At 44.9% G+C, this 22557-nt stretch overlaps 1 protein-coding gene across 13 annotated transcripts in view; it reads right to left on the reverse strand.

Annotated features, from left to right (window-relative positions):
• Positions 1–569: 569 nt before the first annotated feature.
• Positions 570–22557, reverse strand: part of SVIL (supervillin) — a 97198-nt gene continuing 75210 nt past the window's right edge. For all 13 annotated transcript variants that reach the window (XM_090266665.1, XM_090266672.1, XM_090266671.1 and 10 more), the window contains 11 exons: positions 19908–20052; positions 19251–19527; positions 14473–14624; positions 12120–12225; positions 11275–11482; positions 9645–9778; positions 7622–7777; positions 5785–5928; positions 3173–3297; positions 1068–1223; positions 570–968 (listed from right to left, as the gene is read on the reverse strand). In XM_090266665.1, coding sequence (XP_090122791.1) covers positions 882–968; positions 1068–1223; positions 3173–3297; positions 5785–5928; positions 7622–7777; positions 9645–9778; positions 11275–11482; positions 12120–12225; positions 14473–14624; positions 19251–19527; positions 19908–20052 — 1690 coding nt within the window. In that variant the 3' untranslated portion in view covers positions 570–881. The remainder of the gene's footprint in view (positions 969–1067; positions 1224–3172; positions 3298–5784; positions 5929–7621; positions 7778–9644; positions 9779–11274; positions 11483–12119; positions 12226–14472; positions 14625–19250; positions 19528–19907; positions 20053–22557) is intronic.

Here is a 22557-nt window from a genome sequence, read left to right on the forward strand (position 1 = left end):
AACCAATCAATTAATTGCTGTGTTTATTCTGAAGCTTTTATTTTGGAGTCCTAGATCACAAGATGACATGTTTGATGTTTACAACAGGTATTAGAAATTGAGATATTTTTTAGTTCTACTATTTTAGAGTAAAGTTGTAGATAATGTTCCAAACCATCATCAAAAAATGCAGGGCAAACTTTTATGTATATAAACTGTACATAAAAATAAGGCACTATACATTTTGGGGAGACATTAAGGTAGAAAGGTGAATTTGCACAGATTCCATGCCAGGAAGTGCACATTTTATGTTCATTTTAGCACCGGAAGCAGCACTCAGAACAAGTAAGACCTAATGCTGAAGAAGACATTTCTGAACATGGTGAGTATACATATTGGTGGCAGAGCTAATTCCACAGAAGCAACTCCATCTACCTTTTAATATTATTTTGACTCCCCCCCAAAATTTTAAAAGTGAATGAATACGTATCGCTTTGTTAAATACATATTTGATTTATATGGTGTTTATATAAATATATATATTTTAGAATCCACAAACTATCAAAATAACACTTTATAAAGAGAACTGCTTTAAAAAAAAAAGGCAACGCTTAGCTGGAACAGGAGGGCAGTGCCGCGGCGGCTGCTGAGCGACGGCCGCTGCAGTGCGCCGGCGGGATTTTATTAACATCACCTGCTGAATCACGGCAAGAGAGTTCCCGGAGAGTTCTCTTAAACATTTACAAAATACACAACTCCAGGACAAGCAGTAGAACTAATAACTTCAGGTTTTGAAAACTCTGATTAAAAAATATTTTTAAAAATACCAGTCCCAAAAATATGCATTTTCCTGGTCCAATGGTAGTGAAAGTGAGAAAGAGGTTCCACCAGCATCTCTCCGCTCAGAACAGACCTTTTGCTTTCTTCAGGTTCACCTGCTTCCAGGAGGGCAGTGCACTGTATTCCTCTCTTGTCATGTCTAGTGCAAACTGGAAGAAACGAGAGAAATGCCCAGCAGCTGAGTAAGAGGACTCTCATACCAGCCCAGAGTGTGGCTTAATTGCTACACCACCTGAAGAAACCCTTACCTCGAAGTCTTCATCAGTGAGATAAATCTCAAGCTTTAGAGGGTCAACTCCCTCGGGCAGTGGCCTGGCTAGGAGATCGGCCAGTGGGTAAATGGTTTTACAGAGCTTGGCTAACACGTCTTCCACAAGAGTGATCTGATTTGAAACTTCTGTATCCTAGAGAAGAAGAGGGGGCAGAGAGAGCTGTATGCCACTCCTGAACATGCTCTGTCATGTGCCTGCAAATACACAACCCTGTCCAATCTGCGTCCCAGTCTGGGGGCCCTCCTGCAGGGAGAAACAGGGCTCTAAAGTGGAAAGGAATTGCTCAAAGCCTCCCCCAGGTCTCCCCACGATGTTAGCTACCCTCTTGCCCAGCCCAAAGTGTTTAACAAATGCTATCTCAAGGCTGCCTCAGAAGAAAAGATTAGGGACTATCGTATGAGGAATTATGACATAAGATTATTAAATTTGAAGTCTAAACACCAGAAGCATCCAAATAACGATGTTTGTTTAACAATATTTAAAAATAATTAATCTTAGAAGAAATCACACTCTGCCTCCACTAGCCCCGTTCCTTAATCCAAAATAAAAATAAAAAAGGTAAGAAAATGTATATAGAATACACCGAGGTTGAATCAAAAATTTTTTAAAAAAATCACTGTGTACATTTGATTTGAACAGGTTATTCAGGTAAATTGTCTTCTTCTGTTAAGACTGGCTGCCTTCCTAGTGGGTGGCTTGGTGGGAGCGGGGAATGAATGTCAATAGCCAATAGTGCAGCAATATCCAGTATGGACTGCAGTCCAGAGGTGGGTTTCAGAGCTAGCCTGAGCGTGAGACCCGGGGCAAGCTGCCTCATGTTTGTGTGGCTCAGCTGCTTCACCCATAAAATGGGGATAATAATACAATGATTCTTAATGGACTGTTGTGAAAATTAATGGGGAAATCAATGTAAAGTGCTTGGAGCAGTGCCTGGCATAGAGTGAATGTTCAGTATTATTACAACTTGCCGACCTGGGAAGACAACTAACCGCTCACTCACCAAAAGCCTGTGGGTTTGCATGAGAGGATGTTGCCCAGCCCATTGCCAGCCCCAGTGATTGAGAGTAAATTCAAAAGAATGGCCATAATTTACGGCCTTGAACGTAGACTGCAGCGACAGGGCTCTCATTCCCTGGAGCTTTGAGGTTCCGTGGGTCACATATTTATGGTGAACAGAGCCCTCTCACTGACTGCTGGACAGCGGGCTGCCTGAGCGCTCCTGGTGCAGGTGAAGTTCACGCGGCCACAGAGAGCGCAGGGCTGATGGGTACGCTCACACTAGGAAACAGGCTCCCTCCGCTGTTTAGCGGCAGTGAACTTTTCTTCTTTAAACTTATTTGAACCTCATGTAAAATGCACTCACGCCATCTCCACCCCTCCCTGAAAAGCAGCTTTCCTACTCAGTAAGAAAACAAAACCAAGCAGACCTATAGACCCACCAAGCCAAAAACTTGGAAGTGCTGCTCCTAGCAATGTTAAAAATTCATAAATTAAGAAATTCTATATGGAAGCAGCAGGCTTCCTTTTGTTGGAAATGATAACGTTCTGGTTCATAATATTTTTTGGCAACAGTGACTTTGATAAATGGCTCATGTGGTAATACCAGGTAGTCTCACAAAAGAATATTAATGAGTTAGTGAGCAGTTCCTTATCGGGAGGGACTCATAATCCATTCATTCACTTAGCTATCTGCACAGGTTAATTCATCAGGGAGTTATCTGTGTCTCCTTTGACACAGGCGAATGTCTGAGACATGAGGATTTTGTTGTGCCTCGTATGGACCTTGAGAGTGAAGAGGCAGCAGCTTTTATTTACGGATATTTTCAAAGTAATTAAATTTACCTTTGTGTTTCAGTTTTTTGACCTGAGTACTCTGTGTAGAAAATTACCAAAATGCTTCAATTGATTTCTCCTTAGACTTTTCCTCTTCCTAAGCTAATTCTACATAGACTTGTTAACATGCTGTAAACGAAAGGGCATGTTCTCACTTTGAAAATGCAATTGGATGCTTTTCCCAAGGTCAAGTCCACCTACAATCCAGGAGGCGGGGAGCCACCTTCACAGGGAAGGGGAGTGCTCACCATTTCTGTGATCTCAGCGATGTCCTCTCTGTGCTCCCAACTGGGAAACATATTAGTGAACGTCAGGGGCTCCAGACCTGCGTGGATCAGGTAAGATTTGGGTGGTGGCTTCTTGATATTCTTTCCTGTGGTTAACACAGAATGCAGGTGTCAGTAGACCCAGAGGGGGCCTTTCTCTGACTTCCCTTGAAACATTTTCTTCTCTGTTTGGATCTCTTGACTTCATGCTTACAATGGAAGTTATGAGTAGTTCATAACAACACATGGATGATGTTTCTATAATGCTCATTTTATGCATATGACTTTGCATAAAACTGCATGCAATCCACCTGACTCTTTACTTTCTGAACACAATAAAATGTGTCTGGGGTCTCGGATGGGAGGAAGCCTCTCTTGGTGGGTGGAGCACGTTTTTCCTTCTGTACTCACCTGTAGAAATTCTCCTAATGCAGCGTTAAGTTCAAGGAGAACTAAACAGCCAATGCAGCATTTTATAAGCCACTTTAGCTTAAAAATTTGGTGGGAAGTTTAGTAATAAGTTATTACTAAAGAGATTTTCAAGAACAGAATCCATTGTACACTTAGTGACACTAAGCTAATTAATAAAACCTTTAAAATTCAGATAAGAAGTGAATTATTGGCATCTTCAGTTTATACAGAATTCCACAAATTTTAGGCGGGCAGTATTGTAAAAAAACATGAGTTGACTATAGGTTTTTCTTTTTTGATATCACTCTAAAAGTAGTAACAAGGTTGCCATTGGTTTTCCTGCCTGTGCGGGAGCCTTCTACCCCACCAACAGTGTGAGGCTGCATGTTTCCTGTGTGTGCACAGTGTGAGGCTGCATATAAGGCTGCGTGTGGCCAGTGTGAGGCTGTGTGTGGCCAGTGTGAGGCTGTGTGTGGCCAGTGTGAGGCTGCGTGTGCACAGTGTGAGGCTGCGTGTGAGGCTGCACGTGGCCAGTGTGAGGCTGCGTGTGCACAGCGTGAGGCTGCGTGTGAGGCTGCATGTGGCCAGTGTGAGGCTGCGTGTGGCCAGTGTGAGACTGCATGTGCACAGTGTGAGGCTGCGTGTGGCCAGTGTGAGGCTGCATGTGGCCAGTGTGAGGCTGCGTGTGCACAGTGCAAGGCTGCGTGTGGCCAGTGCGAGGCTGCGTGTGGCCAGTGTGAGGCTGCGAGTGCACAGTGCGAGGCTGCGTGTGGCCAGTGTGAGGCTGCGTGTGCACAGTGTGAGGCTACGTGTGAGGCTGCATGTGGCCAGTGTGAGGCTGTGTGTGGCCAGTGTGAGGCTGCGTGTGGCCAGTGTGAGGCTGCGTGTGTACAGTGTGAGGCTGCGTGTGGCCAGTGTGAGGCTGCGTGTGCACAGTGCAAGGCTGCGTGTGGCCAGTGTGAGGCTGCGTGTGGCCAGTGTGAGGCAGCGTGTGGCCAGTGCGAGGCTGCGTGTGGCCAGTGTGAGGCTGCGTGTGCACAGTGTGAGGCTGCGTGTGAGGCTCCGTGTGGCCAGTGTGAGGCTGCGTGTGCACAGTGCGAGGCTGCGTGTGGCCAGTGTGAGGCTGCGTGTGCACAGTGTGAGGCTGCGTGTGGCCAGTGCGAGGCTGCGTGTGGCCAGTGTGAGGCTGCGTGTGCACAGTGCGAGGCTGCGTGTGGCCAGTATGAGGCTGCGTGTGCACAGTGCGAGGCTGCGTGTGGCCAGTGTAAGGCTGCGTGTGCACAGTGTGAGGCTGCGTGTGGCCAGTGCGAGGCTGCGTGTGGCCAGTGTGAGGCTGCGTGTGCACAGTGTGAGGCTGCGTGTGCACAGTGTGAGGCTGCGTGCGGCCAGTGTGCGGTGGAGGCCAGCGTGCCCCATGGCATGGTTAATTCTGAGTGCAGACGGGTTTTATCCAGTCCAGGGCATTCCACAGTAGGTGACCCTCAACAACACGGGTGCTTAGGGGCACCAACACCCCATGCAGTCAGAAATCCACATATAACTTTTGACTCCCCCCAAAACTTAGTCATCCCTTGGTATCCATCAGGTATTGGTTCTAGCACACACACCCCCAACCCTCCAGATACCAACATCCGTGGATGCCCAAGTCCGCTATATAGAATGGTGTAGAATAATGCATACAGTTGGCCCTCCACATCCACAGGCTTCCATTTGCAGATTGAAAATACTTGTTGATCTGCAGTTGGCTGAATCCCTGGATATGAAATCCGTGGATGTGGATGGCCGACTGTATATTTATTGAAAAAAATCTGTATAACTGGACTCATGCAGCTCAAACCTTGTTGTTCAAGGGTCAGCTGTACAGCCTTTAACTTCCAGGGTAACAAGTTAAATAATTTTATTGTATAAAAAAGAAAAATGAAATCTCATTCATGCTGGCAGCTGAGAATACACTAATCTAAACATTAATAAGCCTCAAAAGTTAAAGGGAAAAAACATCTCGTCACTGCCCGCCAGGCTGCATCAAGGCTGGCTGGCACACGCAGAAGGGAGGCCTGGCTGGGGCTCTGACCAAGTCTGCAGAGAGCCAGCTGGCACTAGCTTCTGAAGGGATGCTGGTCATTGCTTTACCTGGGGGTCGGGGCTTTCCCGTCCCCCCAGCCCGCTTCCTGCAGACGTCTTACCCCGGCAGTACTGCAGCACGGTCTCCATGGCACTCTTTCGGTCGGAGGCCCAGCGAATGCGGGCGGAACCGGTGATCTTGTTCTCGATAGGCCACCAGCCTTGCCAGAGGTACACCTCATGGTGATTGTCAACGAGGAAGAGTGCTGTGAGGGTGAGGACAGACCAGACCGTCAGAAGCCTCTTCACGGATACCTCCCATCATGCTTCCCCAAATCTAACAGATGCTTTCCCTCCTGGCTGCCTTTGTCAGGGGCAGAACCCCCTTGGCAGTTAAATTCAGGGGCAAAGGAAGGGTTCTTCAAACATTAAATCAGGAAAGACATCTAGGAAGAAAGAGGTGGCGTCAGTGATGTGGGTCCCTTTCCTGCCCTCTCCTCGTCTCTCCTCTGGTTCCCTCTCCTGTGGTCCCTCCTCAACTGCAGGGATCTGCAGGTGCTGCTGGGGTGGGGGGTGGGGTGATGCATATGCCACTCAAGGGGTGATGGTACCACTTATCTCTAAAGAATATATGAAGAACTGTGGAGTCCTTGAAGCTTGCCCTACACTTCTCTGAGCTTCAAGCCCCTGTATGACTGCTTCGTCAGTGACGGAGAGTTCATGGTTCTTGTAGAGAGGAATGGGCTCTAAAAATCATGTCCCTCACCTTTTTTCTTCATCAAACCATCAGCCTACTCTTACTCCACGTGGTAAAGGGGCTCTCTCTTCAGCTCAGCTTGCCCTTAGTCCTAGCATACAGTTCAGCATTCTGTAAAAAACATACACTTGAAATGCCAACTGGAGGTTAGTAACCCATCCTGAGCCACAGGATGAAGAGGGTGGGTAGCAGCCTCCCTTTTTAACACGTTAAGTGCCATGTCAGTCACCAGTGACTGACACTATACTTTCCATAAAGGAAGACAAAACAGGCTGGTGCTTAACATGTTAAGATATGTGCTAATATATGTCACAGTATCATCTGTATTCCCCGTTAAGTTTTTAAGGTGGTGACCTGGGTTGCCAGTGGCAGGTGAGGTTCCTGACTGTGGCTCCAGACTCTTGTTATGGGAGATGGGTGGCCGATCTTAGGCTGGACTGCAGGGAGGGTGGAAGGGTCTATATATATATCCCAGTCTCCAGGGACTATGATTGTCCCAACTAGAACTAGGGCACAGAGGGTCTGTCTTGAGGTGGTAGTTGAGTGGAAACAGACCCAACCCTGGGATTAGAAGACATGGGTGAGGCCGCGGCTCAGCTGTGCAGCCTTGGTACAGTGGATACTGTTCGTTGCCTAACTCAGCAGATAGTCCTAACATCCTGTGCCTTGGCCACTTGCTGTCCCAGGCTCCCTTGCAGCTGGGGTGGCCATGTGACAGAGCTCTGGCCAAAGGGATACAGGGTGAAGTCTTCTGGGGGCTTCAGGGAAAGCTTTTGCTTTATCTGATTAAAGGGAGAGGCATGGCCATTGCTGCTCTTTTCCCTTCCTTCTTCTGCCCTAAATGAAAACAGGATGGCTGGACCAGGACAGACAGCTGTGGACCACAGAGCAAGAAGCCTGAGGAAAGGCTGGGACAGCAACAGGCACACCAGGCCCGACACTGCGGTGCTCAGCTTATTCCTAACAGATGCATTTGGGCGACTTAAGTAACTGAGCCTCAGTTTCTTATAAGTGTGGTTGATAACCACTTTTGTTTTGGGGTAGGTGTGAAGATTAAACAAGATAATATGAAAAAATGTTCTGGCAGTGTACTTGACAAGTAAAAACTGCCTAATAAATGCAAAAGGGAAATAAATAAAAAGGCTTTTGGGGACGTATATCTTCTGCTGCTCAGCACGACCACTGTCCTCTGGGGGCCGTACCTGGCTGTGGAGCGCTATACAGATCTTCTTGCAGGAAGGGCATGGAATTGACCACAGAGGGGTCCCGGGCAGGATACATGAATTCCGTGGCTGAGAAATCCCCAGAGGAACTGCTGAGGATGAACAGGCGGGGTGTGAAGTTAAAATTTCCAGGATCTTGGAAAGAAAAGAGAACAAAGCTCAAGACAAAATATGCACCAAACTAAATTTCAGAGGGATTGGGGAATTCATGCAAAACAAGAAACAATCAAAGAATTAGTATAAAAATAGCATTTATCTGAACTTGGAGGCAGGAAAGTCCTTTCTAATCATAACTGCAAAAGACATAATCAAAGGAGAAGAGATCTATGCATTGACAACGTAAAAATAAAAATTACATTGCCAAAAAAGAAAACCACACAAAAAACAAAAAAACCCAAACCAACAAAGAAAATGAAAAGGCAAGTGAAGACATGGGAGCTAAGGAAACTTGCTAATACCCCTAGTATATCAAGGAATATAGTGGAAAGATAAATATATCAATAAAAAGTGTGCAAAAAAGCACAAATAAAACATTAATCAAAGCAGAAACACAAACACCTATGAAAATTAATGTAGAAAGCGTTTAACGGTACTACTAATTTTAAGACATTGATTGGAAACAGTGCTTGGGTAGCATTTTTGCCCAGCAATGGCGGCTAAGGTGGAAAAGGTGATGTACCAAGCCTGTGGCTGTGCTGGGAAATGCACACTTTTGTAAACTGCTGGCGAGGATGAGCCTTGGTGCCAAGGCTCTGTTGACACACTTGGTGATCTGGGTATGAACTATAAGACTTCTATTAGTGGAACACAGCAGTTCCATATCTAGGAATTTACCTTAACTAGAAACGGATGTGGATCATTATTTTAAAAATTATTCACAGCTGAATCATTATGCAATAGGAAAAAATGGAAACAATTCATGTCTCCAACTATAAGATCCATGTTAAGTAGAAAATGTCATATATTATAGAATATTCATGGAATACCCTAAGGCAGCCATTAAAGTCTAAATATTAACAACTTGGGAAGTTATCCATAATAAATTAAAAGAAAAAAACCAGGTTACAAAACAATATGTATAATGCTATCCAAATTTCATCTTAAAAATATATATTTTATTTAAAAAAAAATATAACACAGAAAAATTTTAATTCTGGTTATCTTTGAGAGATGTGATTATATGTGACTTATTTTCTTTTTCACTTCTCTGTATTTTTAAACATTCTCCATCATTAACATTCATTATGTGAAAGAACTACATAAAGTTTATAAAAATGCAGAGGTAGTATAATAGAGGGGCTATGTGTACATTCCATGGTTGTCCGACCTTGGGAAAGTCAATGAACTTCTCTGTGCTTCCGTGTCCTCATCAGTAGCAGTGGTAGTTTGTTTGGATTGTCAGAATTAAATGCGTTAATGTCTATCAGGTGCTTAGACAGTGCCTGAATCATCCCAACTGCTTAATAATTGTTAGCTTTTCTTCTTATGTTAATCTGCATTTAAGTTGACCTTTATACAGTTTGTATGTTGTACATTTAAATACAAACTGCTATACTCTCTCAGTGAAACTCCACTCCTTGCCTGCACCCATGAAGCTGGCCACACTGAAAGCATCTTGTCCCACAGGTCCACACTGTGCCACTGCTCATCTGGTTTCCTGGAATCTTTGTCCCTTCCTCCCTTCTCTCAAGTCATACCTACCCTCCAGCTCCATGTAAACTGCTCCATGTAAATGCAGTCTCTGTGGAGCTGGTCGGATTTTTCCTCATGGAAGTAATTTTTTTTTCTTTTTAACTCTCAGCCTCCTTCACCTGTACCTCTTTCATGACATAAAATTTTTATTTAGCATTATAATTAGTCGTACATATTACTTAACCTTACTGAGTTGTAGGCCCAACGAGAACCTGGCCTAGGTTTAGTTCATTGTGTGCTGTACATAGTAGGTGCTCAATAAGTATGCGTTGACTAAATGAGAGACCAGAGGTTAGGAAGGTGGCCTTACCTTGGAGCATGCAGTCATAGGCTTTCCTGTCCCTCCTTCCTAAGGCATCCCAGAATCCCAGGGGCTCAGAGCCTTCGTCGCACTCATGTATGGTCACTTTGCTGCTGCTATGCAGTCCTGCTTCCAGGGGGCACCTGCATGGACAGCAGTTATTTCCATTAGGCTTTGGAAGTGCTGACAGCACACAATTACAGTATTCAAGACTGAACCTACGGGTGAGTTCACCATCTCTCTTCTACTTTCTAACTAAAACAATTCTTGCCAATGAATAACAACATGCTCTGGGGTGTAGGGGTTGGCTTTGCCCTTAGAGAACAACAGACAACTACTATGTAACGAACATGATATACCTTTTTACACATAATGTACACATTTACTATTCCTGGTCCTCTCCTGCTGGAACATAAGGAACATGGGGACAGAGACTTGGGTTTGCCCTAGTTCCTAAATCTATGCTTGGCACCAAGTAGGTGCTCAAGAATTTCTGCTGAATGAATAAATGAGTCCTTTGTTGTTTTGCTTTTCTCTCAGGGGACCAAGTAAAAAAGTTAGTGGGCCACGAATGTCTTTGGATGCGTCAGGGAATGTCATTTATCCTCCCTCCCCACTCCCTGGCCCTCAGTTTGCCCTTGGAGATGAAAGATCTTGCTTCACAGCTATCTCTGTGTTGAAAGGTCACTTGCCTTCCTTCTCCTCTCTGCTCTGTGTGGTGGCTGGTTTTAGAGCAGTCATGGGCCTACAGTGCACTGTCTTGATGCCCAGAGAATGGATTTTACCAAATTGTATGTTAGTGGTGCATTATGGCCCTGGGAAACCCCCATATTTTTACTGCGCAGATATTACTGAGGTCCTCCCAGTTCTCATGAGGAAAGGCTGCACACCTGCTGACTGACCAGGGCGCTGGGATTTCTCTGGCTGCAGGCAGTGCTCCCGTGGCAGGGGCTGCAGCCCGACTCTACAGACAGGTGACCGGCTGGCACAACCCACTCCCCAGGGCCTCACCTTATGCTACAGTACAATGTGTGTTCTCTGTGTGCATGGTCAGTGTTAGTACCTGCCTGGGACAGGCACAAAACCCTATACCTGCTGGACTGTGTCTGAGAACGGCCCCAGAGACCCATTATCTCAATGTCAGGTGGCTGCCTTCAAGAACGCAAAAATACAGTCCCTGTCTAAATAGGGGACATCTTATATTATACCCAAGTTTTCATTAGCTAAATGCTTCTAATCATTCAACTGTTCTTCCAAAATTAAAACTCTGAACTTCTAAAAGATTTGAAATTTGCTGTTTAAGTAGCAAATGACATAAAGCTCATAAATGAACAGCTGAGTCCCACCTATGAAGAAATTAAAGTACTTGTGGGGGTCCTTTCCCTCATCCTTCCCTCTGCCTTTTAGGAAGCAAGTAAGTCCTCAAAAAGTAGGAGAGGCCCTCAGGCCAGAGTTTTGGCTGAGGTGCGTCAGATCTACTTGGCATGTCAGAGGCCCTGACACTGGTCACAAGCAGCCTTGGGGAACTCATTGTAAGCACACTGGGACGTGCACGAGGACTCCTGGGTACCCTCTGGCCTTAGCCTGCACACCCAACAGGCAGCCCTTCCAGAAGAAGCCTTAACACCCCAACACTCACTGTTCTTTGATTTTATTTGCTGCAGTCCTCCCAACCTCCTTCGTGTGGGCTTGGGCTTTGCATCCATGCCACAGGTAAATGAGGGCTTTGTTTACGTTGAGGACAACCATGGACGTCCTGGACCTCAAGCTACTGCAGTGGCAGGCCACTTCCAGCAAATTTCCTTCCACAGGCACTTCTCCTCGCACACAGTACAGCCTCCACTCGCCTGCAGGGGGCACCAGCGGCATAGGGTTAGGAGTTGCACCACACTGGGATACCAGCCCCGGGGATCCCCACTCTGCAGTCAGCAGTGAACACCCTTCCACACACTGAGGGGAAGGTGGAGACGGAGGCGCTGCGGCCGACTCACTGCCCACCCAGAACAATCCTTTTGGAGTTAGGAGCAGGGTGCCCAGTTCACAATGCAAAGAAATTCTTTTTACAAAATTTATAAATGCCAAGGTAAGCTATAGAACAGGCATATTTTAAAGACTTCTAATGCTAAGGTTTTTAAAATTTTATTTTGGGTGCTGACCAATAAAAATCTCATAATTTATAATAGATGATCCACTGGGTTGTTTTTTTTCCCCTCCGCAAAAGAGACAGAGTCGCTGTGGGGATTCCATTGAAGGTGAAGTAATCTTCCAGCCTCCAGCATGCAACGTTGGATCCCAGGTCCACTCCACAGGAGGTGGGAGGATTAGGAGATCCCCAAAAAGCTGCTTTATGAGCCAGACATTAGGAGGCTTTCAGTGGTAAAGCCACAGCTCTACGAAGAGAGACTCACTTTAAACCTCCATTCTTATAAAAACACCTTCCAGGAGAGGAACAAAAATCTAACCCCACCAGTGAAAGTGACTCACTTTGCACATTTTCTTCCTCCTCTTCCCGTCTTCCAGAGTGCACCACCATCCCCCCCTGGAAACACTGCAGGAAACAGGGGGGCTCCTTTCCCTGGAGCACCTGGACCTTCCAATGCAAACACATTAACATAAGTGACCTGCACTGGTTTTCCAAAGGCATACAAACTACACGCCCTGTTGCAGAAAATCTGAAAACATGTCAAGAAAGACAAGCAAAAGCCAATGACAATACCATTTAAAGATAAATGCTATTAAAATTCTAGCATAAAGCTTTCCTTTCAAAGTATTTTTTAGGAATATATTTTTTCCCAAACAAAAATAGGATTGTTGTTTTGTGTTGCTTTCTACCCTGATTTTTTTCACTTGAACCTTGTTCTCAAACATATTTTTAAAACGTGGATTTTGATATTTAAATGGTATTGCATGGTATACGTGTAACTTGATTGATTTAAACACATTTTTAACAGAGTACACCTCCGAGCAATGAGAATGACGAATCAGGGACTTAGTAATTCTGGGAGAAGGAACAGTCTCTTTTGTAACCTTTCCAAGAGTCTCATCACAGAGCCTGACCCCCAGCCCCAGCTGGCCCTCCCTGCCGATGGACTCTTCTGTCAGGTGTCAGCTGCGCCACCATAAGTCAGGGGTGAGTCAATGCATTCTCACTTTGGCTAGACATTGTCCCTTAAACAGGAAATTGCTTATTGAGGCTGCAAGTCGGGGCACACTGACGGTAGGAAGCATTTTTCACCGTGAGTTAATTCATCAATCTCAGGGCCCATTTTGCATAACTAAGTGCCTTTTTGCAGCAGTGTTTTATATGCTGAGAGTGATTTCCCATCTGTTGTAGTGACAAAAAACGAAATGCTTCAACCAGAGAGATTAAGACTCAAAATTCTAAAGATGATTTTGAGGGCGTTCATTCATGGCACGCACACACACACACACACACAAGCAAGAAGGCATTGAAATGACTCATTATTAGGAACAGATAAAAATGCTGTGGTCTCTAACAACTATTGATAGGTACAGTCCATAGTAGAGGAGGGACCTGAAAGGCTGTTGAGTGTTGGTCTGTTTCTGGAGAAAATTTCACTGCTCTCTCCCCTCCTGCTGTTGTTAACTATTCATCCAAGATAGTAAAAATATCGGCATGTGGTGTGGTGTTTCACAAAACCCCAGAGTCAGCTCTTTATGACTGGTACTGAAGGATGGAGTCTGAGGCATAACCTGAACACTAAGAAGAATGTTAAGAAAACCTTGGTTTTGGGTACTAGTATGCACCCATCATTATGCTGGCTCTGGGGCTGTAATGGTGATGAAGACCAGAACAGATATGGTCTCTCTCATGTTTGTGGGGGCAGACAGATAATAAATAAGCAAACAAAATGACTATGAAGTTTTAGTTTTACATAGTGCTGAGTACTATGAAAAAGATAATGCATTGGAACATAAGCCTAAATCATATGGGGTAAGTTACACACAGATCCAGGGAAGTATTTCAGGCAACGGGAACAGTGCAAAGGCCCTAGGTGGGCAGAAGAGGTGTGTTTGAGGAACAGCAAGAAGCCTGGAGCAGCTGGGGCCTGTGCAAGAACAGGGAAGGCTGGAGAGATGTGCGGGGCAACCGTGAGGTGCGGATGGACCATGGGGAGGCTGCTGAGACTGTATGCTAAGTGTGGTGACAGCAAGGGGGTGACTTGATCTGGCCTGTTCTGGAAAAAAATCACTTGGGGACTACACTGAGGAACGCAGATGTTGGAAATGCTAATTTTTAAACCAATCTCTGATATTTCCTTAGGGTATATTTGTGTAAGTGGAATAAGTGATCAAAGCTCATGAGCATTTTAAGGTTCTTGAGCCAAAACCGTTTTTCAGGGTAGCCGATTCAAGTTACGCTTCCAATGGCAGCACACAAGGGTCCTCACCCCACTGAGCCCCTGCCAGCCCGGGATCCAGTCTTCACACAAATCCCTACCAAATTTAAAGTGGAAAAGAGCATCTCTTTGTTTATTTGCAATTGCTTGATGATTAGTTCAGTGGAAACCTTTAACAAACACTCATGGGCCCTCTGTTCTTGTTTTGTGGATTTGCTCTTTGCAGATACAACATTTTGTTGAAGATCGTGTTCCAGCAGGTGGGCCCTCCCAGCCCAGGGGTGTAGGGGTGGGGAGGAGGGAGGAAGAAAAGTGAGGCGCAACCTGAAGTCTGGAGAAGCGGGACCAGGACTGAAAGTGTGTTGAATGACTTGTCTTTGTTCATTAGAATCAGGTCTTTGGGGACCAGGCGACACACTAGGGCTCCCGGGAAGGACACCTCTCTCATTTCTGGTGCAGCACTCTGCAGGACATACCTGGGCACCCCTCTCCTCGTCCAACTCCACTGTCATCAGAGCGGACGTGCCCTTCTCGCTCACGGTCGACTGCCGGCCTTGCCAGAAGAAGTAGACGCACTTCTCTTTGCCGGCCGCCCTCACGGTGTGCTCGCCCTTCTGCCGGCTCCCCACTGCAAACACACACAACAGCGAGGGCATGTGAATGAGTGGCGGGTAAGACAAAGGAAGAAAGTTCACAGCTCTCACCTCAGGCTCTCTGAGGACAAACAGGAAAGAAAAAGCTTGGGGGCCACAGGCCTGGGGAGAAATCCTTCATCACTGGAGGGAAAGTAAATCATACTGCAGGACAAGAGAAAAACCACCTTTTTCCAGCGAACTGATCCTGAAACTCCAAGCCAGAGAGAAGCGATGTGAAGGGGGCCCTTTGGATACCCTGAGACAACACCTGTCATCCTAGAGGGAGATGGCAGACACTCCAAGTGTAACTGAGAAAGCAGTGACTGCCAGAGCCTGCCCCCAGCTCCCAAAGGCGCAAACACGGTTTCCATATTATACCACTCTGGCAAAGATTAGCTGGTGGAGAAAAGATACTGAAAACAACAGCTGGGCCAGCTTTAAGCACAAAGGGAAAAATTTAGTCTGTTAAAACTATTCTCATAAAAAAAAATTTAAGAAAAGAAAAGGAACTATGAAGTCTCAAAGTTCTGTCAGAAATGGATGAGATGAATTCCTGACGTAGCACTTTCATAAAATAATCTGGGATTTAAATAATATCTGTCACCAGGGCTGTACTCAGGATTAAGGGCTGGTTGTTCTTACTGTCTGGCACTTCACAGACATTCGAGACGTATGAGCAGCCCACAGAAGGCCAATCTCACTGAAGAGCAGTCTCAGAAAGTTAGTCGGCCAAGCGGTCGATTTAGACAGTATTTCAGATCTCACAATCATTACCTTTAGGAATAGATCTCTCTCCAAACACCCCTTGTTCATTTGTTCAGCAAATATTTATTGAGCACCCACTATGTGCCAGGGGATTCTTTAGGACACTGGGGCTACATGGATGAGTAGGACGGACAATGTCCCTGCTTTCATTCTAATAAACAAATAGATGAGCGAGGTACCTTGAGACAGTGGTAGCGATAAGGAAAACAGGCAGGGGTGGGGGTGCTCGTGGGGCCTGGGGAAGGAGGGCCTTTCTGAACAGGTGGCTGAGTGGAGGCCTGAGGAAGGTCAGGAGATCAAGCTCTGAACTCACATGCCCAGTGGCCTAGTAAGTGGGGGTCAACAACTGGAGGATGCAGGTGGTTTCAACATGCACCACGCACCTCAAAAATTAATGATAATAACTGCACTCTCTGTTCTATAAGTACTTTGATTTTTCTCAGCTCCAATATCATGTACCAAATCACAGCTGTCTGGAAGTTTGAAGGTAAGAAGAAAGCTTATTTAAGTTCTCAAGAGGTCAGAAGCCATATTTACTTGTTTTTTGGCCCATTAGCAAAGGACTCTGTAACAGTTTTCATACATGATTATAATTCTTAAAGTATTTCATTAAGCACAGCCTTTAGTGCCACCTACTGCACACCTGAACTGATCAAATCAGTGTATATTTTACGTGGGCAAGGTGAAATAACAATCACCAATGAAGAGATTATAAATATCCACAATTAATTCGGAAGCCAGTCAATTGAAATTTATGTTGATTTAGATAGAAACAAAGGTTTGCTTTTGATTAGCAATCTTCAGTGGAGTGAAATTTAGTTGTATTAACTAGATTATTGGGAAAAGATACATTTAAAATAGATCATAGCAGTTGGCACCTATCTTGGGATCTGTCAGCACTTAAGTACATTGTATAAATAAATAGTCATGCTTAATAACCACTGTTTTACATCCTAACATTCCAAAATGGACTTGAGTGTATATACCTAAAACAGAATTGTATTTCTTTAAAAATATTTTGTAAAACAGACTTTTCACTAATCTTTTTGCAATTTTCTTCATCATACACAAATGTAATCCCATATACAACTTAATTTTTAACTCATTTTTTAATTTTTAATTTTAGCAAAATAAAGATTGAGCTTTTATTAGTAAGAACTTCTGGACTATAATTATATAGCCTGATCAAACGCCAAATTTAAAGTGTTGATGCAGTTGTGTTCACGAGTAATAGAAAACCGAAGTATGAGGAACTGCTCATGGTCAAGTGGTCTGACGCAGAACCCCATTTACCGACTGCCTGCTGAGAGGAACTTGACTTTTATCATGCTCCAGAGTGGTCTGACCCAGCATCACTAGGTACCTCAAGCAGCTTGCTTCCTGACCTTCGGGGGCACAAGCCATGCCCCGCAGCCCCTGAGGTGGTCACTAGGGCAGGACACCGACCCACCGAGGCTTCTAGTCTCCTTCTTGTGGAGCCCAAGGGGCTAGCCTGGCTCTGTACCTATGCAGGGTGGCTGGTGTGAACCACAAAGATAATAGTCCCGCCTCTATAGCTTCTGCTTTCTGCTGAGCCTGTCCCAGCATATCCTGAGCTCTGAGTTCAGTCCTGTTTGCAGGTGCAGGCCTTGTTGGGTATGAGTGATGAGGGGCTAGACTGGCAGTCACCCGGGGCCGGTGCTTCCATGAGGACCACACACGTGACGGCAAATGCCATTGGTCTATGCCTTCTGCTCCCAGAGGGCGGTCTGGGGTCTGCATACTCCTTACTATGACTTAATTCTCTGAAGCTGGACTTCTTCAAAGTTATAAGTTTGCTTATAAAGATACTGCTGGATCTGGTTGTGAGATGAACACATAGTCTACTGGGGAGAAATACAGAAAGTATTTGCCTGGCTTAAATCATTATTTCTTGGAGGTCTCAAAGTAAATAGTCTATTCATTCTGCTAATTCATTCAAATTTCATTTTATTCCTTTATTCACTTGCTATTCCTTCTTTTTTTATAACCGACAGCTAAGGAAAGAAAATGACTCAATTTCACACTGTGAAGGCCCCTTGGTTTCCTTTTATAAAACATGCGGTTCCCCGTGTATTTTAAGAACAAGAACTATGTATATCTTCAAAGGTTGTTCCTTAAAGTTCCCTGTTTCACAGCCCCAAAGGTTAGTGGTAGTTTTTCCCCACTAAATTCCCTGTTCTTGTTTTTGTGGCCAACCAGCAGCACAGATTATTACTTCAGCTTGCCAACTCTGCATCACATCAAGGAACTTAAACCTGCAACAGTGAATCATGGGTGCTGCTATTGTTTTGTGTGAATCCATCTTCAAGTTAAATGTAGTAATTATGCTGTCACTCCTGAGATGCACCTACCACAGGAACACGTGCAAGGCACGTGCTAAACATTATAATACTAGACTATGGTATTCTGTGGGCTGCGTGGTGTTCTAATCTCTGTTTTCCAGGTGCGACAATCGAGACCCAGAGAGGTTGAGCAACTTTACTCAACTCACTGAGCTGGTACAGACGGCCTGAGAGAAGACGCAGACCTAGGCCGCATGGCTCCAGGGCCCGTGAACTTCCCTCTAAGTGACAGGGCCTCCTTACGAAAGGGAAAATGGTTTCAGTGTCCAGCTCTGCTCTCTCCTAGCTGTGTGATTTCAGGGGAGATATTTAATCTTGGTGTCCTTTCCTTATCTGATCAGGGAGCGTAAGGACAGAATACATCCCATGAGTTCTCTGGGAAGACGCTCAGCCACAGGCTGAGGGAATGCTCCCAGTCTGTACCTTGTGGATGGGGGGGCCCTCAGGCCTGCGTCCGGTTTTGGGCACAACCCCACACTGCCCTCCTGCCCTGCTTTCCCGCTGCGGCAGATGCCATTGCGGGGGATCAAGCCATCCTTTGTCAGCACGAAGGAGGTGCCTCTCTGTCTGTGCTTCATTGTTTACACCATATGCTTCTTGAAGGCAGGGTCTGAAATATTTCCTTGTTTCCTATAAAAAGTCTCTAACACACAGTAAATGCTGTCCAGTTGATTAAAGGATTTATTTGTGATAAATTAGGTTCTAAGTCTGCAGGTGTTTGATCAGCCAACCACCTGAAGGGCAAGGGGACTGTAAGGAGGTGAATGGACTCTTTTGGAGATGAATCTTGAAATCACAGCCTTGTGATGTAAACTCTCCACTAAATGGGTAGGGATGATGGACACTGGGCGTAACATGGATAATGGCTATTTTTTGGCAAGGAAAAGGGATTCTTTTTCCAAAGTTTGCTCTATGTCCTTGCTTTTTGTCTCTGGTACAAAGCACACAGCTGAGTGTTTTGCTAGAAGGAGTATTTCTTGGATGGGAGCATTAAGAGTTTGACTCTACCAGATTTACAAAGCACTGCTGGGTTCTCAGCCTCAGGGAATAGCTTCTTTCATTTTTAATACATTTTTTCTGTGAGTATTTGCAATAATGTTACTACATCATTTGGTTTTAGTTCTAAATCATCCAGATATGCTTTACTTAAAGACTTTAATTTAAACAGCATCCAGCCATATGGCAAGTATCATCTGGAGGCACACTGTCACTTTCCTAGAAGGAAGGAAGGAGGGTCCTGAAAAAATCTTAAAATGCAAGTTTAATCTCTATAAGGACACATCCCAGGCGTTAGCAATACTGAGTTGCTAGGAGTTCATCTATAGATTTACTAAGTGGTTCTCAAAGCAAATGAGCATGCTGGCGCAACGGCACCCACGCAGCCAGGCTGAGGCAGGGCGCACAGGGAGTCCTGCTCCAGCAGCCCTGCAGTTCCAGCCTCGGTGCTGGGGCCGGGCCTGGCTCAGTGTGAAGAAAATGTGAGTCACTAACCTGCGGTGCTCACCATGTACTTCCACTTGACCACATAGGTGTCCCCCTCGTGGAACTGCCCGATGCTCTGTTTGGGGAGTCTGCTATAGTCGAATTCAAGGATATGCCAGACATCCACAGAGACACTGGCAATCTCAAACTGCCTCCGGTCGTCCCCTTCCACCAGGCCGTAGCCACGGCCCACGTTCATCCCGTCCAGCACAGTGCCCGCTGTCGCCTGGGGCACCGGCACCATCCGGGTCACATCGTACGGCTTGACTTCGGCTCTAAGATCTTCCTACAAGGAAACATAAAAACATCTGTTTAGTTCCCTGTTTTTCCAGCTGTTTCTTCCTACACTCAATCCTGTTTCACTGTGAATGGGGCAGCATATGAGTACAGCTTTCCCACTCAGTCTGAGGGCGTTGAATGCACTTAGGGAAAGGCTGATTTATGGGAAAGACTTGGGAGGACTGAGGATCCACCCCAACATAGTGAACGGGACGCCCATAAACCCAAAGGTGCAAACAGGACTATTTTCACTCTTAGGGTTGGAACATAACTGGAAACTTGTTTGCTGTTCTACTAGTAAACCCTGGGAAGGCTTTTAGCTTTCAGGCATCTTTTGTGGGGACCCAAACTGAGTCCTAAGGTTTGAGGCCTGGCTACTCGGAATACCTTCTGCTGGGCAAGTTCATTGGAGTTCTTCTCGTTAGGTCTCTTCAGTTCTGTCCAATCGAGAAATTTCTCTTTGAACAAAATAGTCTCATTATGTTCTGTAAGTCTCCCAAATATCGCCCAGTCAGGCCGCCCCTGTCCTTTCCTGCACGTGGGTGGGTGGGGGTGTAGACAGGAAAATAAGATTAAGACATGATAAAATAAAGGAAAAGAACAGAAAATAAACACATGTGGCTACTGAAAACAACAATAACAACTCAAAATACATATGTAGTTTATAGAATAAATGATTTATTCTTATTTTACCAAATAAGTAACATTTTATTATTTCAGTCTGAAGCCTGGAAAAGTTTTGTGTCCATGAAACTGATGAGTTGGAATGCAACGTGAACCATGTCAGGACTGACTTCTCTTGTATTCCAGCAAATTCTTGCATCTGGGATAGCCTGGGGGTGGCACACTAGACTTGGGGTGGGGGAGGCAGGAGTCACATACATATTTCCCTTGCCTCCTTCAGGCACCTCTGTGCTCTCCAAGTTTCTGTCAAGTTGAACAGATGGGAGTTCACCCTGAACTCTGTTATTTTAAGTCATGTTAAAACAAAACTCTCCAGTCTACTCTCCTCTGTCACTAACTGAATGCACTTTCATGTATCATGACGTGAATGTCTGCATGTTAATCTCTAGGCCACTTGACACCAGCCATGGGCAGGGAGAGCACCAGGACTCAGGAAGGAAGTGACACAGCCCAACCTGGAGGTCTGGTCCTGCCTCAGGACCTCCGAATGTGAACTGTGCTTGAAACAAAAGGTGACTTAGAGAAAGGTACAGGCGTATCTCAGAGATGCTGTGGGCTGGGTTCCAGACAACCACAGTAGCGTGAGTATCACAATAAAGCAAATCTACTCTTTTTGTTGGTGGAGGGTCCTGCCTTCAATGGGTAGAAAACTCAACATCTGTGAAGCACAGTGAAACGAGGTATGCCTGTACAGCTGAGAAAATACATGGCATAGAGGGCCCAGCCCTGAGAAGGTGCAGGTATTTCTCATCCTTCCAAATCAACCTTTGTTGTGAATCGTGACAGGGATGCAAATACCCTCTCAGATGATGGGCAGTGCTCACTGGTCGCTGCTGTGGTTCCTGCCGCCTTACCACCTGTTTGGTTCTAAAATATAATTCCTGACATAATAGCGAATGCATGTCACAGAGGCTGCCCATCTCAAAGGAGACTGAGACAGGGTACAAATATGGCTGCCTGGTACTCCCGGGGGACTTAACAATTATCAGCACCTGTGGAAAATGCAGGGCTCCTTTGAAAGGCTGTAGTCTTCACCAGAAATGTCTGAATGACTGTCTTTTATATACATTTGACTCTGCAGACTTACTAAGATGCCTGTAGGAAATGCCCTTGGTTTCAGCTTTAGACACATACCTTTAAGCTGTGAGGTTGCAAGAAAACAAGAGGAAGCCGGCCGCAGTGTGAGGGTGGGAGCGGGAGTGGGGCCGTGTGCCGTCCCCATCCGGCCCTGCACGGTCGAGCTGGCCTAAGTCATGACCTCTCAGTGGTCTCAGCCTCCTTGTTTCTTCAGAAGCTCTGGATGCTTAATCTTGGCTGCCCCTTAAAACTTCTGGGGAGCTTTTAAGATATACGGGCACAGAGGTTCCACCTCACATGAACTGAAAACACTTCTCTGGCACTGGGCCTGGCACATGCATTTTTTAAAACTTCTCAGCTGATTCTGATCTGGGAGATACTGAAAACATCTACTTCCAGATCTGTGATTATGTCATTGCTAAGTAGAAATTGTCCCTCATGTGGACTTTAGCTTTAGAATTATATTTTTTGTTTATTATAAGTAAAATATTTTTTTTTAGCCTTAGCTTGCATCTGTAAAATGCTAGTTATTACAGTACTAATTTTAGGTTAAACGTGCACTTGTTTAAAAAGGATTTGAAAACTTTTCACTCATATGGACAAAATTTTTAATTGTTTCTACTTAATAATAATAAAATCAGTAATTTGATTTTAAAATAGGAATCCAGGTAGGAAAGTTGAAATGTGTATACTAGTTCAATGAAAACCATTAAAAAGCAGTTTTGTGTGATACCTAAAATTTTATGCTGTCTGGTGGCACACCTATTTCTAACCTATTATGTGGCACACATAATTTAAAAACATTTCTTTTATTCTGGTTGTTAAGAAAAAGAACAATCCCTTTGCATAAGAATTATTTTTCTTATGATTGCATTTTTTAGAGTTTGTGCTTATCCTTATGATTTGCCAAAATTACTTTAAAAAGTCTAATACACCATAGAAAATAGAAAAATTACAATCATTATTTTAATGCTAAATTTCTCCCCCTCCTTCTAAGAAAAGGCATAAACATCACCTACTGCCAAATAAATGATAAACCCGGGAATTCAAAGACTTTTCCTGGGAAAGTGTGAAATTAGAAGGAAACACATTGCTTTTGCATCTTCATAGCAATGGCTGAATTCCAGACCCTGGGAATTTTTCAGATAAACATGAAATTTTTTAAAACAATTGCTGTTCACCTGTCATAATAGTACCTGGAATGCTGCAGGTAAAAATAATTAATTCACCTCAAGAAATGAAGTATAACAAGGATCTTCCAGAAGACAACATCTAT

The sequence above is a fragment of the Furipterus horrens genome, unplaced genomic scaffold, assembly GCF_987537825.1.
Source record: "Furipterus horrens unplaced genomic scaffold, mFurHor1.1.pri manual_scaffold_2, whole genome shotgun sequence".
In the NCBI taxonomy this organism is placed as follows: Eukaryota; Metazoa; Chordata; class Mammalia; order Chiroptera; family Furipteridae; genus Furipterus; species Furipterus horrens.